The following is a 17,659-nucleotide window of genomic DNA, read 5'->3' as shown; positions in this document are numbered from 1 at the left end:
AAATAGCCTTTGCCGGGAAAAAGGTTCCCCACCCCTGATGTAATGCCTTTCTAATGCCTAAAGGGGAAATTGACCTGTTTCAAACTGGATTCTGCTTGCATGGAGATTATTGGAGCCTGAACAATTAGTCATGTGGTTCCATATGAGTTCATGGTGGAAAGCTGCAGCCAGGTTTTAAAGGCAAGAGACAGAGGTGGTTTACCACTGTCTGCCTCTTCACTGGAATTTGTTGGTGGTCTCCCGTCCAAGTACTAACCAGGGCTGACCCTGCTTAGCTTGACATCTTGATATCTGCCAAGATTGGGTTAGCCTGGGCCATCCAGGTCAGGGCATATGAGTCCGTACTGGGGGAGGGGGAGGAAGAAGAAGAAGAAGAAGAGGAGGAGTTGGAGGAGGAGGAGGAGTTGGTTTTTATACCCTGCTTTTCTCTACCTTTAAGGAGTCTCAAAGCAGCTAACAATCACCTTCCCTTCCTCTCCCCACAACAGACACCTTCTGAGGTAGGTGGGGCTGAGAGAATTCAGAGAGAACTGTGGCTGGCCCAAGGTCACCCAACAGGCTTCATGACACCATGCTAGCTCTCATCTTTATAGGATGTAGGATTCCGCTCCTGAAGTAAACTTTATCTACAAGTAGCTTTGGTTGTTGTTTGGGTGGCCTTCATCATTATCACTGGCATCATCCTCAGTTAGGATGGAGGTATCCACAAAAGCTTTCTTCAGCAAAGCATGAACGGACGTCTTGCAGACGTCCTGGAATTTCTCCCCAACAAAGAGATAGAGGATGGGGGTGACGCAGAAATTCAAACACATGACGATGATAAAAATTGCTCGCAGATACAGTCGTAATCCATCAGGTGTTTCCTTGAACAGCAACGAAGCATGGTAGAGATGATAGGGTACCCAGCAAATGAAGAAGGAGGTCACGGCAACCACCAAGACTTTGAAGGGCTTTCCGTTCCTCGCCAGCCTTTTCTTCTTCATTTCCCATCCCAGTCCACAGTAGCAGCCCATGATGATGCAGAAGGGAATCACAAAGGCCAGCAGGAACCGAACCAAAAAGAGAGTCCAGTGAATGCGATGCTTCAGGGCTTCTATTCTGGGACCATCCCCGTCACTGGAGATGGCATAATTGTTGGCACATTCAATTCTGCCATCCTCTAGCACTCGAGTCTCCCGGAATGCCAGGTAGGGAACACTCAGGACGAGAGAAGTGAGCCACACTCCTGCGATCAGTCTCCGTGCCCGGGAAATAGTGCGGTTATACTGGGACCAGATAGGGTGGCGGACAAGGAGGTAGCGGTCCAGGCTGATGATGGAGAGGAGGAAGACTGTGGTGAACATCCCCAGTGAACCGACAGAGTTGATAACTTTGCACATCGCTATGCCAAAGACCCAGTGGAAGCCAAGGAGGACATGGACAGCCAGGAAAGGTAAGTAGGAAGAAGAGGTTACATAGGTGAGAATCAGGTGGAGGAACCAGAGGGTATTCACTGTTTTCTTCATCTTAATCCCCAGCACCCATAAGAAAAGCCCGTTGACCAATATCCCCACAAGGAAGGACACTAACATAAAGATGGCAATGATCAGGTTCATGGGACTTATGTCCACTGGGGAATGACTGGTGCTTATGACTGTGGTTGAAGCATTCTTCTCTGAGGGGACAGTGATGCTGGTTTTCTCCATAAGGTTCTAGAGGAAGATGAGAGAGAGAGTTAAGACAAGTGCTTATGCTATTTCAAGGCATGGGATCTGCTAAAGTTTTGATCTTCCATACCACTAGAATAACACGAGAATCCTCAGGCCACGTAAAGAGAGAGGGTGTGCTACAGCTACTCCCTATCCCAATTAATTGGCTAATTAATCCTGAGGCAACAATTATATGGGAATGAGCCTATTTCAACTTATTCTAGAATCATAGAATCATAAGAGTTGGAAGGGGCCATACAGGTCATCCGGTTCAACCTCCTGCTTAATGCAGGATCAGCCCAGAGCATCCCTGACAAGTGTTTGTCCAGCCGCTGCTTGAAGACTGCCAGTGACGGGGAGCGCACCACCTCCCTAGGTAGCTGATTCCACTGTCGAACAACTCTTACTGTAAAAGAGGAGTCTGAGTGGTAAAAGGCCTGTTGCGATACGGCACTTCTGGGTGTAAACGCATCGCAAGGGTCCATTTACCACTCATACTCCCAGTTTGAGTGGTAAAAGACCCCTTGCAATTCGTTTACACCTGGAAGTGCCGCATCGCAAGGGGCCCTGGGAGTTTGAGTGGTAAACAGTCCCTTGCGATGCGGTGCTTCAGGGTGTAAACCGGAAGTGACATGGCGTGGCGGGCAGGCACGCGTGCACGCATTGCCCGGAAGCCAGGTGGATTGGCGGGGGTTTGCCCGCCACCACCTGGCACTTGGCAACCCTAGAGATGGTGGTGAGCACAACCATAAAATAGATGCTACAGGAGGTAGTGCCAACAATAAAATGGCCATTGTGGGAAGTGGAGCCCCCACACACACACACTGAAGAAGCCCCTGTGTAGGGTGCAAGAGGAGCAAAAAATTCCTGGGAAAGTGTAGAGAGGATAAGAAGAAGAGCTGGTTTTAATACCCCGATTTTCTCTACTGAAAGGGGTCTCAAACCGGCTTACAGTCACCTTCCCTTCCTCTCCCCACAACAGACACCTTGTGAGGTAGGTGGGGCTGACAGAGATCTGAGAGAGCTGTGACTAGCCCAGGGTCACCCAACTGGCTTCATGTGGAGGTGTGGGGAATCGAACCCGGTTCTCCAGATTAGAGTCCACTGCTCTTAACCACTACACCACACTGGCTGAATAAGAGCAACCCTGCAACAGCAGCTGTCACTTAAACAATATCATTTTAAGCGGTACAACCAATCAGATCTCTAATGTCCAATCAGAAGACCTGCTCAGAAGGAGTTCCACCTTACCCCACCCATTGTCTAAAACAACTTGGTGGGCACCAGGTAAGGTGTTGGTGGGCTCCATGGCACCCATGGGCACCCTGTTGGGGACCCCTGCCTTAGAAGCACAGGAAGGAGTGGTGCTTCTGGGATTATACAACTATCTAATCTGAGGGTTGGCGGCAGAGGAGAGGAAGAGAGACAATGTGGTGATAAAACACATGAAAAAGCAGAGAAAAACAACAGGGTAGCGAATAGCTGAGAATGGCAATATAGAATGGCAAAGTCCATGTAGGCCTAGAATAAACAATATGGTGCAGATGCAACCATTCTCTTTTTCATAAAACTTATTTTACTCACAGATTTTCAAAGATTTTGTATCCTCCTCTTCCCTGCCCTGCCCTGCCTATACAAGAAATGCAGACAGCAAGAAGATAAGGGCATGCATACTGAGATCAGAGGAGATCTGATTTTTTTTCCAAATGGAAAAAAAAAGTGTTTAGTTAATTTCAACAGGAGTCTTGTGGCACCTTAAAGATGCACAACATTTTATTCCAGTGCAAGCTTTCGTGGACTTCAGAAGCAATGAGTGACATGCTGGGAAACAAGGTTGCCTGGAGATCTCCTAGAATTACAACTGATCTCTAGACAACAGAGACTCGTCCCCCTGGAGAAGGGCTGCTTTGGAGGGTGGACTCTATGGCATTATAACCGCTAAAGTAGGGGTGTCAAACATAAGGCCCGTGGGCCCGATCTGCCCCCTTGAGAATTCTTATCTGACCTCTGAGGCAGCAACCCCACCCCACCCACTCTCAATCTGGGCCGGCGAAGCATGACCCGACCGGACCAAGTGGCATTTATGTCATAGCCAACCCTTGTGACAATTGAGTTTGACACCTAGCGTTGCCAGGTCCCTCTTCGCCACCGGCAGGAGGCTTTTGAGGTGGAGCCTGGTGAGGGCGGGGTTTGGGGAGGGGAGGGACTTCAATGCCATAGAGTCCAATTGCCAAAGCGGCCATTTTCTCCAGGTGAACTGATCTCTATCGCCTGGAGATCAGTTGTAATAGCAGGAGATCTCCAACTAGTACCTGGAAGTTGGCAACTCTATCGACACCCCTGCGCTAAGGTCCTTCCCCCTCCCCAAACCCCAACTGCCCCAGACTCCACCTCCAAAATCTCCAGGACTTCCCAACCTGGAGTTGGCAACTCTAGTTGCGATGCCATGATGTGCCCCTGCCGTGGCTGTGCTATTAACCTGAAAATACTAGGTCCTAAGCAGCCAAATAAAGCCATAAAAACTGACAAGACAATGCAATGAACATTTCTGCACAGATAATAATTTCAGGTAAAAATCCTACCGTTTGCAGACTGTTGTTAGACTGGCACTTCAGCTACCAAACGGTAGTTGCCCTTCGACACCTGTGGAAGGTTTGCAGAATCCCTGGAGCTGTCCGCAGAGCCCTTCCTGGAACAGATCTTGGGCTACTGGTGTCTGATATAACTCGGAGGAGGCTCAGGAATCCTGAGAAGCCCCCGTTGGGTCAGACAGATCTCACAGTGCTCAGCCGGAAGCAAACTTGCAGAGCCCTTTCTGGCCAGCCTTTCCACCCACGATAACCACAGGAAGTTCAATCTATCTGTCCCTATCTAATTACAGGGAGAGGGAGGTGTTAAAATGACTGCAAAGGGGCAATTGTTCGGGTAAGGCAGGCTTGCTATCTTTTAACAGCGGAGCCTGCTTTCCTGCATGCTGGCTCTGGAGTTAACTATACACTCAAGAAATACTTTCAATTTTTCATAAAAACATCAGAGGTTGATCTATTATTCACTGAAGACATTAACAGAGCCATAGTTGCATATCCTGCTACTTTATTTGTCCATTTAATTACATCTGAGCAATCTTCTGCTTTCCACTTTCTTGCATAGGCTACTCTTGCCACTGTCACCCCATACTTAAATAACCCATTATATATATATTTGGCATATTGTCTGGCAAAATATGTAACAACATAATTTTTAGATCTAACACAAATTTGATTTTCAATATTCTTTGCATTTCATAATGTATCGTTTTCCAATATTTTCTTGCTTTTTTTGCAGAACCACCACATGTGATAGAATGTTGCATCTATGCTTTGACATTTCCGGCACTTTCCATCAAATCCCTTACTGGCCTTTGCGATACCTTTAGGCTTCATATTCCGAGAGATGGAACTGTTGTCATTATGAAGAATGCTTCACCAGCTGAACTTCTACCATAAAGCTTATTCAAGGTTCAGGAGCTTGGACAGGAAAAAAGAGAAGTCTTGCTTCCCACCTGGACACTTTTCCTAATGCTTCTGCTCATATTTCATGTTCCTCTGTAATATATTTAATTACAAACCAGGCCATGGAATGTGGATTAATAGATCTGCAAAATGGAGTTAGGGACAAATAAGGGGAATTTCTCAACAAACCTAAAGGAGGTCCTAAAAGTGCAGAATAATCTGAAATCCAAATGTAATACATCTGGGGATTTAAAAATCCCCAAAAGAATAGGGGGGGAAAACACCTGTAGCTGTAAGAAAAGAATGTCCACTAAGATCTCGGTAGTCAGTTTGGAGATCGCAAGGTAAACACAGCAGTATTGCCGAGCCTTCTGAACCTTGATTTCTGTAGCAAAGCCATTTTGTGTGTGTGTGTGGGTGGGTGGGTGGACTTTGATGCTACAACAGCCCTAGAAAGTATCTAGGGCTGCCAACCTCCAGGTGGTGACTGGAGATCTCCTCTATTACAACTGATCTCCAGGAGACAGGGATCAGCTCCCCTGGATAAAATGGCCTCTTTGGAACATGAACTCTATGGCATTATACCCCATTGAAGTCCCTCCCCTCACCCAACCCTGCCCTCCTCAGGCTCCACCCCCCCCCCCAAAAAAAATCTCCAGGTATTTCCCAGTGTGGAGCTGGCAACCCTAAAAGTATCCCAGCCCCAGCCCCTGTTATGTCCCCCGATGGAGGAGGACTCACCAGGACAGAGCTAGCAGCAACCGGAGACTCACTGTTGCCAGCCCCTCTTTCATCTGCACACCTTCCCTCCCAGCCTGAATGGATGTGCTGCCAGAGTAACGCCATGAGGAAGTCCCACAAGGCATACATCAAACATGGGGAGCAACTGCCATGCTTTGTGTCTCATGGGGAACTGTGCAGTGGTGAACACAGCAGAGCATGCCGGGACGACAACCACAGCAGCTGCTTCCAAGGAAGCCTTGTTGGGAGAAATCAGGGCGTGCTGACAGCAGTCAAGCCATGCCAGGCAAGAAGACAAAGATGCCTGTCCCTGTATTGTCTTTTATAGGATAGGCGATCGCTGACCATTTACACAATTCGGAAGTTAAGTGCCCCGTGACATGACTCACTTTAATATCTTCAGCTTCTGTAATCCTGAACTGTAATTCAAACAAAACCTGCCCATCCTGGTGCTGTTTGGTCAGTTCTAGTTTTCTTTTGATTGCTTTACTCAAGTATTGCTTTATCCTCTGTCGTAATCTTTTGTCTCCTGAAAAGAACCCATTCAATGCTATGGGCCAAAAAATTGTACAACTAACCTGGCTTTAGAACCAGGAAAGAGAGTATCTCTTAGGGGTCTGCATTTGGTAAACCTGAACCGGGAAAAACCTGAAAAATACCTTTTCAGTATATGGGGGGCTTTTTTTAACCGGTAAAAAAATGGCAGCAATAAAGGGGACCTGAAAAAGCAGATCCCGAATAATGCCGAATTTTTTTCAACATTATTCGTGGCTGCTTTGGCCCCCCACCATTTTTTTCCTTTTCTTTCCCTCCCCTCCTCCATTCACCCTTACTTACCTGCTGGCTGAGTCAGATCCCTGCCTCTGTGGACTTCAGAGACTGCAGGCTTGTTTGTAAGTCTCTAAAGTTTAACTATATACTTTACAGTGACTACATTCAGTTTACCCTCTAATCTTTGGTCCCTCTCCACTTTTTTCATAATCTCATCTATTTTTAATCTAATTCTTGAAAGTCCTTACCTTCCTCATGATGACATGTTGGGTTTTTTCCCGCACCTTCAAATGAAATGAACTATCTCAGGAAAGCCCCTCACTGTTCCCCATTGCACAGATGAAAATAGGGACACACATCTATATTTGTGGCATCTGAATTCTCACACCACAGGTTCTCACCCACTCTGCATCACACTTTTCTGAATGCTGGTCTTAAACAGCTGGTCTTCCCTTGCCTTCAGAAATGATATTGTCAGTGATGGAGCCTTGTGAATTTTATTACAGAGAGAGTCTGCAATCTTACAGGCAAGAATTTTGAAACCACAAAAAGGTAATCCCTTGAAAGACAATTAAAAAAAAAAACTGCTGTGATGGGTGGCCTCAAGAAAATCTCAACTGGTTAGATATCCAGACTCCATGAGATTAGGAATTTACTTGTCTTTCACAACGGGGTAATGATTCTCCTACCATTCCTGCAGGAAATCTTAGAAAAGATTTGGAGTTTACTCATTTACTCATGAAGCTCACCGGGACAAGACTATTGAACCTGAGCTTGTCAAGACAGATGCACAGCCCTGGGTAACTAGTTGACTCTGTCTCATTGTTACTGGATAATTGGGACAGATACAGGCTGCCTTAGCCTTGCTAGGTCTCAAAGATTTCCAGATTGAACTCTGACAGACTCACTTCAGCCTAGGGTTGGCAGGTCCCTCTTTGTCATCGGCGGGAGGTTTGGGGGGCAAAGCCTGAGCAGGGTGGGGTTTGGAGAGGGGAGGGACTTCAATGCCATAGAGTTCAATTGCCAAAGTGGCCATTTTTCTCCAGGTGATCTGATCTCTATCGGCTGGAGATCAGTTGAATTAGCAGGAGATCTCCTGCTACTACCTGACAGTTGGCAACCCTAAGTAGGAATCCCTAAGGTCCCCAGACTACCTGTAGATCAGTGGTTTCCAACCTTTTTTTGGCCATGCCCCACCTAAGCATCTCTAAAATCCCCCCCCCCCGTGACATAGAATTCTTAGCGGGCTTTCCCCCTCTCCACTGTCACCAGCTGACCGCCATATACATTCTGATTTTAATTTTAAAAATGTGTATGTCACAATATATATATATATACTGTATATGAAGACCCTAGAACCGTAAGAAATGCAAAAAAATCACTGTTAATAACTCATTCTCGAATTGCCCCCCTTAAAAATCAAATTGCCCCCCTGTAGGGCATGTGCTGATTGTTGGGAACCACTGCTGTAGATCGTGGACCTGGATCTTCTGGAGACACAAGCTATAAATAAATGGATTGTGATTAATTTAATCATGGCTACTGTCAACATCAGAAGTTAGCAGCTCTTCAGCCAAATATAAAGTGACCATGATATTCAGTTTGAGCAGGATTATCATATGGAACTAAGGGGTGGACTATGTAAAATGGAGCCAGAACCAGAACTCCAGTGGCACATTTTCAGCTTGAGGATACAGCTGGTTAATCCAGTCACAAAGGAAAGTGTAAAATGCTCAACAGTAAACTGAAAGTTGAAAACTTCAACAAATTGTTAGTGAAAGAAGCAAATCCTGGACATTTCTTTTATAATTGTTTAGGCCATGGTAAAACTAATAAGTTGAAGCTACCTTAAGCACAGAAGGCCTTTTTAAAGATAAACTAGCCTGTCATTTTCTTTCAACAGTTTTTATATGCTGATTTTCTCTACCTTTTAAGGAAAATCAAACCAGCTTACAATAGCCTTCCCTTCCTCTCCCCACAACAGACACCTTGTGAGGTAGTCAAGTCAAGTCAGGTTTATTAATACAGTCTAGTTGACCAGCCAGAAGTAAGTTTATCATATTGTCCAACTTGATAAAACTGTAAAAACGGTTAAAAAATTACAAAAATTGTGAGGTAGGTGGGAGTCGTGGGACTGAGAGCGTTCGGAGAGAATTGTGACTAGCCCAAGGTCATCCACAGGCTTCATGTGGAGGAGTGGGGAATCAAACCCGGCTCTCCAGATTAGAGTCCACCACTCTTTTTTTTTTTGTATAAATTTTATTAGGTTTTATACTATAAATTTTCCATTGCAATAAACAACATCTATAACAATATAAAATTTCAATTCTAACTTAAAGTTGTTATAATTCCATAACATATAGTAATAAAAAAAGAAAATGGAAAATCTGTGACTTCCCCCTCACCTCCATCTGCCTCTTAATAAAAAATTCATCCCGTCGTAGTTAATCTAATCTTGATGCTCTATCAATATCATTTAACAAAAAGAAAACCATAATCTGTTAGTAAATATAATTATACTTATTCATTATAAAAAAGACAAAGAAATCCTCTGGATCAGATTAGAAAATATTCTTCCATTTTTCCCAATTTTAACTCATATTCACAATAATGCATCCACGCCTCCCATTCCCCCAAAAACCGAGCCTCACTTTCTTCATTTAAAATAGCTGTGAGTTTTGCCATTTCTGCCACTTCAAACATTTTAACAATCCAGTCTTTTTTCTCGGGAGTTTCGATCCCTTTCCATTTTGCTGCATAAAGCAGTCTCGCAGCTGTTGTGGCATAAATCAAGAAGGTTCTTTGTGTTAATAAGTCGTCTGGAATCATCCTCAGTAACATCATTTCTGGTGTTTTGGGTATATTTTTTTGTAATATTAGTCTCAATTCATTGTAGATCATGTCCCAAAAGTCTTTAGCTTTATCACAGGTCCACCACATATGATAAAAGGAACCAATTTCTTTGTTACATTTCCAACAGATAGGGGACATTGTTTTGTAAATCTTTGCAATCTTCTTAGGTGTTAAATACCATCTATACATCATTTTATAAATGTTTTCTCGCACTGACTGTGCTTTTATTCCTTTTAGATCTTTAGACCACAGTCGTTCCCATTTATTTAAGGCAATATCATGTCCCACATTTTGAGCCCAATCGATCATAGTTGGTTTGATCGTGTCCTGCTCACAATATAATGTTAAAAGGAGATTATACATTTTAGAAATCAGTTTTGTATTATTATCTAATAGAATCCTTTGAAAGGAAGATTTTTCTTTAGAAAATCCTTTTTTGACATCTTGTACAAAAACTGATTTAATTTGATAGTATTGAAGCCATTGTAAATCGTCCTTAAGAAGTTGAAAGTCTTTTAGTGAGCATTTCTTTCCATCCCATTTAATTAAATCTTGATAGGTGATAAATTTGTCTGGTCTAAGTGGGCGCAATGTTAACATTTCTTGAGGCGATATCCACATTGGTGTTTCTGGTTCCAAAATATGTTTATATCTCATCCAAATACGAAATAAAGAGGACCTGATTATATGATTACGGAATGTTGCTTGTAATTTAATTTTATCATACCACAAGTAGCCATGCCATCCGCTTAAGTTATTATAACCTTCCAAGTCTAGCAAACGTGTATTTGACAAGTCCATCCAGTCTTTTATCCATACTAAAGCTACCGCTTCAGCGTAAAGTTGAAGGTTAGGTAGTGCTAAACCTCCTCTAGTTTTTAGATCCACTAAATATTTATAAGCAGTCCTTGGTTTTTTCCCTTGCTAGATGAAATTTGAAATGTCTTTCCTCCAGGTATCAAAGTATTTAGTATGTGATATTATTGGCAAATTTTGGAATAAAAAGAGCATCCTTGGTAGAACATTCATTTGAATCGTTGAAATACGTCCCATTAATGACAATTTTTTATTTGACCATATAATCATATCAGTTTTAATCTTACCCCATAGCTTGAGGTAATTGTTAATTATCAGATCTTTATTCTTTGCAGTAATCCAGATTCCCAGGTATTTAACTTTGTTGGCTTTCTCCCAACCAGTATATGATATAAATTCCTGTTGCTGTATTTCCGGTAAATTTTTAAATATTATCTTTGTTTTTTCTTGATTCACTTTAAAGCCTGATATTTTCCCAAAATCGTCCAAAGTCTCCCGAAGTATGTTCATTGACTGTGTTGGATTCTCCAAAATTAACAGGAGGTCATCCGCGAATGCTCTCAACTTGAATTCATGTTTTTTAATTCTTAATCCGCGGATGTCCTCCATACTTCTTAGTTCCACACATAGCGGTTCCAACACCAACAAAAATAAAAGTGGAGACAGGGGACATCCCTGTCTAGTTCCTTTCGTGATTTGGCAATTATCTGACATTGATTCATTAACCAAAATTTTCGCCTGTTGGGAGGTATAGATAGCCGATATACCTTTCTGAAAACGATCTCCAAAATTCAATTTACCCAAAATCTGTTTTAAAAAATTCCAAGAGACCATATCAAAGGCTTTTTCTGCATCTAAAAATACAAAGGCCGCAGTTTGTTGGATGTTCTGATCATAGTATTCCAATGAGTCTAGTAAAATTCTTACATTGTCTTTTATTTGCCTACCTGGTATAAAGCCTGCTTGGTCTTCGTGTATAAGATCCTTAATAAATTGTTTTATCCTACATGCCAAAACCGAAGCAAAAATTTTGTAATCCACATTTAACAGCGATATAGGTCTGTAATTAAATGTTTTTTCTGGATCCCTTCCTTCTTTAGGTATCAATGATATAAATGCATGTGACCAAGTCTCCGGGGATATTCCCTCGTCCAAAATTGCATTATAGAGTAAACCAAAAAAGCCAACTAGATTGTCACTGAACATTCTATAAAATAGTGCAGTAATTCCATCTGGTCCAGGTGTTTTATCCGTTTTTTGTCTCAGTATTGCTTCTTGTATTTCTTCTCTTGTAACTGGAGCTTCAATACATTCTCTCTGGGTCGTTGATAAAGCTTTCATCTGTATTGAATTTAAGAATTTATCTATTTTCTGCTTTGGAGTATTTTCTTTCTGATATAACTTGGAATAAAATGAAACAAATTCTTTTTGAATTTCTGAAGTTGAATAGACTGGTCCTTTAACAGTTTGGATTTTTGTTATAATCTTCTTTTGAAATGAATCCTTCAACTGTGTTGCTAAAAATTTTCCTGGTTTATTTGCATATTCAAAATATTTTTGTTTAGCAAGTTTCAAATTTTTATTCATTTCCTCCATTATTACCAAATTTGATTGGTGTTTAGATGCAGAAATCTTTATTTGAATTTCTCTTTTCTCCTCTTCCTGTGTTACCATTACCAATTTCTGCTCCAAATTTTGTAAATTCCAAAGTATATTGTTTGTAAATTGTAATTGAGTCTTCTTCCAAGCCGAATGTTTCTGTATCATAAAACCTCTCAAAACAGCTTTAAATGCATCCCAAACTGTATTCAGAGAGGTTTCCCCATTAAGATTAATTTCAAAGAAGTCTTTCATTAAAGCCTGTAATTCCTTTTGTATCTTATTGTCTTTTAGAAGTTTATCATTCATTCGCCATCTAAATGCTTGTTTATTGTTCCAATCAAAAGTAACAGGATTGTGATCAGAAAAAGTTCTAGGTAAGATATGGATTTTGCGTAGCTGAGTGAAGATTGATTTACTGGCCCATATCATATCAATTCTGGAGTGTGAATCATGTCTCGCTGAATAAAAGGTGTATTCTTTAGCCGTTGTGTTCATTGTTCTCCAAATGTCTTGTAATTCTAATTCTGAAGCCATGGTGAAGAAAGTTTTAGGTAAGCATCCGTCATTGACGTCTTTTGCTTTTGATTTTTTGTCCAAAGATGGGAGAATAATTCCATTGAAGTCGCCCATCAATAAGATTTGATCTTTTGCATGTTGGGCTATCAAATCGTGTAGTTTTTCATAGAAGGATTTTTTCCCTTCATTGGGTGCATAAATTCCGACCACTATTGTCCTTTGTCCCAATATTTTAGTTCTGATAATTACAATTCTTCCTTCATTATCTTTATATACTAATTCTGGGCAAAGACTGGGGTGGGCATAAATTACCACTCCCTTTGTTTTAGTTTTGGCTGAGGCGATAAATGCTTGTCCAAGCACCTGTTTCTCCAAGTATTTTTTATGCTTTAAAGCTATATGAGTCTCTTGTAGACAAATTAGGGAGTATTTATATTTCTGTAAATATTTGAAGATTCTAGCCCTTTTAGTTTTCTCATTCAGTCCATTTACATTCCAAGAAATTGCTTTTGCCATGGTGTAGTATTTTTTAGCAAAATAGAAAGTCTATAATTTGGTACCTCCTTCTGCACCCTGTACCTCTTCTTCTTCCTCTTCTTCTTCCTCCTTCTCCCCAGGTAATTCTTTAAGGTCCATTTTATATTTTCTCAGAAATTTCCCCACATCTGCTTGGGATAGAATTGTCGTTTTCACTTCCTTGTAGGTGAAAGCCAATCCTTGTGGCATGATCCAACGGTATTTGATACCATTAGCTTTCAATGTAGACACGAAGTCTTTGTAATTATTCCTCTGTGAGAGTAGATGCCTTGGAATATCCTTCAGTAATATAAGAGAGGAATCTCCTGCTGACACTGGATTTTCATAGTGGATCTTCATAATCTTGTCTTTAACTCTAGTGTCATAAAACACTATCATCAAATCTCTTGGCTTAGATCTTCTCATTCTAGCAGGTAGTGGTATCCTGTATATTCTGTTAATGGCTTGTTTTAGTTCTTGTTCATCTATCTGAAATAAGTAGGCCAAATTTGGTAATACAGTTTCTTTATTGTCTCCCATCATATCTGGAAAGTTGCGTACACGAAGATTAGTCTCTCTCACTCTCATCTCCATCATTGCCATTTGATTTTTTGCCGCCATCTGATCAGTTTGTATTGTTTCAATCTGTTTTTCTTGGCTTGTTAATTTTTTCTTTGTATCCTTGTGCTCATCCATCACTTTCTTAATTGATGCATCCATTGCTTGCATATCTGTCTTCATAACAGTCATTTGAGTTTTTACTTCTTTCAAGTCTCCCGTAACCACATCCAACTTCTGATTAATAGCTTGGGATGCTTGACCAAGATTTGTCATCATAGAAGTCAACTGTGCCATCTGTGTAGACATCTGTTCAAACTGTTTATTTGTTGCCTCAGTTTGTTTAGTTAGCATGTCCTGTAATTTTTTTTCCATGGTTGAGGTTTGTAATGAGTCCCTTAGTTTGGTATAGGCAGGGCTGTGTAATGAGCCAGAGCGGGGTCGAGACATTTACATTCAAAAGAAGCTGGTAAAATACATGTCCACAGACAGGGCCTTTAAAGTACTAATTAAAAGATAATAGTTCAAACATCAGCCTTATAATTTTTTCGGGTTGAAAAGAGTCGAAATTGGCTTTAGAATTGCATTTTAAAGTTTTGAAATACCAGTGAGTTTTTTCGGTCGCTCTAGATCGGGTTAATCAGGAAGTATACCGGAAGTTGCTAGTGTTGCGGACCTTCTACCGCCTCTTCTCGATGGTTATTCCTTCAGGAATGATTTCAAAGTAACTCGAGTGCGACGCGTATTCAGTCCCACGGCTACTTCCTGTTGTTTTAGTTCCAATGATAGAGAGGGTGTTATAGAGAGTCTTCCGTTCCAGGCACTCCCTTACTACAGACGTGGCAGGAAATTCTTTTCGCCGGAAAATCAGGAAGAAAGATCACCCTCCCCTTTCCTCGGACCTTCTCATTGGTGATAATTCTTGTCAATCTAAAAGGTATCCTTCCAACTCTTTGTTATGGTTTAGGCTGATCGATTTGATAAGGCTCCTGTCGCTAATCCCGATGGTTAACTCAAGTCAAACTTTTTCAGTTCGAATTAAGGGGGAGTGGGGGTCCCAGAAATATTCTTATCAGCCCCCCGTCTGTTCAAGTTTCCAGTAAGTAGATGCAGAGTTCTTTTGTACTCACTTGGGTGTCAAGAGGTGAGGTTCTTTTCTTTATGTAGTCCTTATGTTGGTATTAAGGTGGTGGAGGGTAGAGCTTGAGGCCAAAGTTGCGTTTTGGCGATGTCCTTCCCTAGTGCCCTCGCAGGACCGGCGTCCAGGACTCCGAGGGGCTTAAAAAGCCCCCTCAGAGTACCTAGGAGGTCAAACCGCGTTTGCGGGCTGCAGGGAGTTCCTGCTTTCCAACCCACTTGCAAGGGTCGGATTGGGGTATCTATGTACCCCAGAAATAACGCAAACTTGGATTTCTCCCAGGACAGCCTGGGGAAATGGAGTGCTCTCTCCAGCGGCACCACCGGAAGTCCAGAGTCCACCACTCTTAACCGCTACGCCACCACTATGCGTGCCACCATGACCTCCTTGCAGGAAAGATGGGATAAAAATGTGGTCATTTGATATACTGAACATGATAACATTTCCTGCTTAAGAGAAGGAATTATAGTGATAGAGAAGCAGCAACAGCCAATTGTCTAACTCAGGGGTAGGCAAACTGCGGCTCGAGAGCCGCATGCGGCTCTTTGGCCCCTTGAGTGCGGCTCTGGGCTGCAGGATCGCGGCCGCCCACCCGAGAGAAGCCACCTTTCCCGGGCGCGGAGGGCGTGGGGGGGATGGCTTCTTTCAGCGGAGGATCGGGGCTGCATGTCGCGACGGAGGAGAGCCTGGCATCCCTTCCCTGCCCCAGCCGGGCAGAAGTCCTGCAAAAGTTGTCTGCCTTTCCACCAGCCCAGAGCCGCCGCCGCGCCTGGGGCGGGGGGGCGGATCTTTGCAACGTGCTGGCCCGAGCACTGGGGAGAGGGAGGGAGGCCCCGATCCAGCACACACACACCCTCCCCCGCCTTCCTCACCTGCAAGCTCCAGCATGTCGCCCTCGTGGCCTGCCCTTCCCTTCCGCTGCTGGAGAACTCCAGCGAGAGGGGAAGGGGAGGACACCCCTCCGCCTTCCTCCTCCTCTTCTTCCTCCTCCTCCTCCACCTCGGAGGTCGAGGCACTGAGGAGCGGCAGACAGGCAGGCGGATGGGCGGACGGCAGGCCGGCCGGGGAGGGAAGGAAGGAAAGAGCCCAGGCGGCGGCGAGGAGGAGGAGGCCGAGAGGCGAGCGCGGGAGGCCGAGGCAGCCGGGATGGGCCAGGGTGGCCGCTGAGAGGTCAGTGGAGGTCGGGGAGATGCAAGGCCATTGTTCGCATTAAGTGTTTGTCAGTCATTGTCATGATTTAATTTTACGGATACCTTACTTACAATTTAATTTTTATCAATAAATAAGATCATTATTAAGTATGATATCAAGTTTTATTCAGTGTACCTATAGTTTAATTAAGACTTAAAACTAATTAAAGTTTATTAAGTTAATAAACAGTGTACCTACCTATGTAGTTTAAGTTTAAGAAATTTGGCTCTCAAAAGAAATCTCAATCGTTGTACTGTTGATATTTGGCTCTGTTGACTAATGAGTTTGCCAACCACTGGTCTAACTACCTTGCAGGTGTTCAGTGGATGACTTAGGACTTTGGAGACAGGAGGAAAATGTGGCAAACCACAGCTTCCCCAACATGTGCATTTTACGGAACTTTCCCCCACTCTTTCACTCTTATTTAATTCTAACGTTCCTGCCTTATTATTTTGAGTGTTTTGCCAAAGTCCTCGAGTTGTCTGCTGAAGTTACCAGCCCAAGTCAGAGGCTCGGCAGGTCCTGTTCTAAGGCAAGTACATGTATAGTTTTTCCTCCTTCCGCATGATTCTGTTCCCTTCCACAGATGCATGAGTATGAGAGGGATAGGGGATGATCAGGTACGTCCTCCACCCAGAGAAAAGCTGCACATGTGAAACATCTGCCTGAGATGGAATGTTTGAAGCCATACTAAGGGAGGGGAGGCAACCATAGAGGGGGAAGAGGGCAGGAATGGGGAAAGAACTAAGAAGAAGAAGAGTTGGTTTTTATACCCTGCTTTTTCTCTACCTTTAAAGAGTTTCAAAGCGGCTTACAATCGCCCCCCCCACACACACACACACACATGCACACAACAGGCACCAATATAGGATACAGCTTGCAGTATCCTGGTGGGAACAGTTGAAATGTTGAATTTGTCTGTACAATCTGTGTATTGACAATGTTGTATCCTGTATTGGAACCTTAATTTGAAAGACCATACACAGCTTGATCTCCTATCAGTTTGAGAAAGAGACTGTATTTAAATTGGATAACCTGATGTGCATATAAGAGAAACTTGAACTAAATGGAACTGATGAAGAATACAGAAACGATCGTCTTCCTAGCAACTTCTATATGAAGAATTCCTTGATGCTTGGCTCTTAAACTAGCATTTTGTACCTTGGACTTTGAAAGAGTTTTGTATTATATTGTGTGTTTGTTATATGTTAATTTGTACACTTGAGACACTTTGATACACTTTGTCACACTTGTGTGTTGTCCGTTATATCTCAGTAATTCCAGCAATTCCTGCACTACCTGGAGGTTGGCAACCCTAAGGAGGAAAGGCAGAATGGTATAGCCCAATCTTGTCAGATCTCTGAAGCTAAACAGGGTCAATACTTGGCAGGGAGACCTCCAAGGAAAACTCAACAGAGGAAGGCGAAGGCAAGTCCCCTCTGCTTCTCACTTCCCTGGAGAGGCCCTTGCTGGGGTCGTCGTAAGTCAGTTGTGACTTGACAGCATATATATACGAGGCTGGGTCCAGTCTCATTCTAGCCATGAACGCTCTTAAGCAAATCTTCATCTCTCTTAGCCAATTTGGGAAACAATAATAATAACAGTTTACTTTAAAAGGATAGCTGTTGGAGGCAAGGGACTTAAAAAGTACCTTCTCCCACCCTCTCCAAAGAGCTTCAGTTGGAGCTCTGGTCTCCTCTTGGTCAAGAAGAAGAAGAAGAAGAGGAAGAAGAAGAAGAAGAAGAAGAAGAAGAAGAAGAAGAAGAAGAAGAAGAAGA

The 17,659-nt window shown here is 42.9% G+C and overlaps 1 protein-coding gene across 1 annotated transcript; it reads right to left on the bottom strand.

Moving 5' to 3' along the window:
• Positions 1–626: 626 nt before the first annotated feature.
• On the bottom strand, positions 627–6,948 carry LOC130474669 (probable G-protein coupled receptor 33). The gene is made up of 2 exons (XM_056846368.1): positions 6,940–6,948; positions 627–1,691 (listed from the first exon to the last, which is right to left on the bottom strand). The coding sequence occupies exons 1-2, from the start codon at positions 6,946–6,948 to the stop codon at positions 627–629; spliced, it is 1,074 nt and encodes a 357-aa protein (XP_056702346.1).
• Between the last annotated feature and the right edge of the window lie 10,711 nt (positions 6,949–17,659).

Source organism: Euleptes europaea, chromosome 3, assembly GCF_029931775.1.
Source record: "Euleptes europaea isolate rEulEur1 chromosome 3, rEulEur1.hap1, whole genome shotgun sequence".
NCBI lineage: Eukaryota > Metazoa > Chordata > Lepidosauria > Squamata > Sphaerodactylidae > Euleptes > Euleptes europaea.
This window is presented reverse-complemented; position numbering and strand designations above follow the sequence as displayed.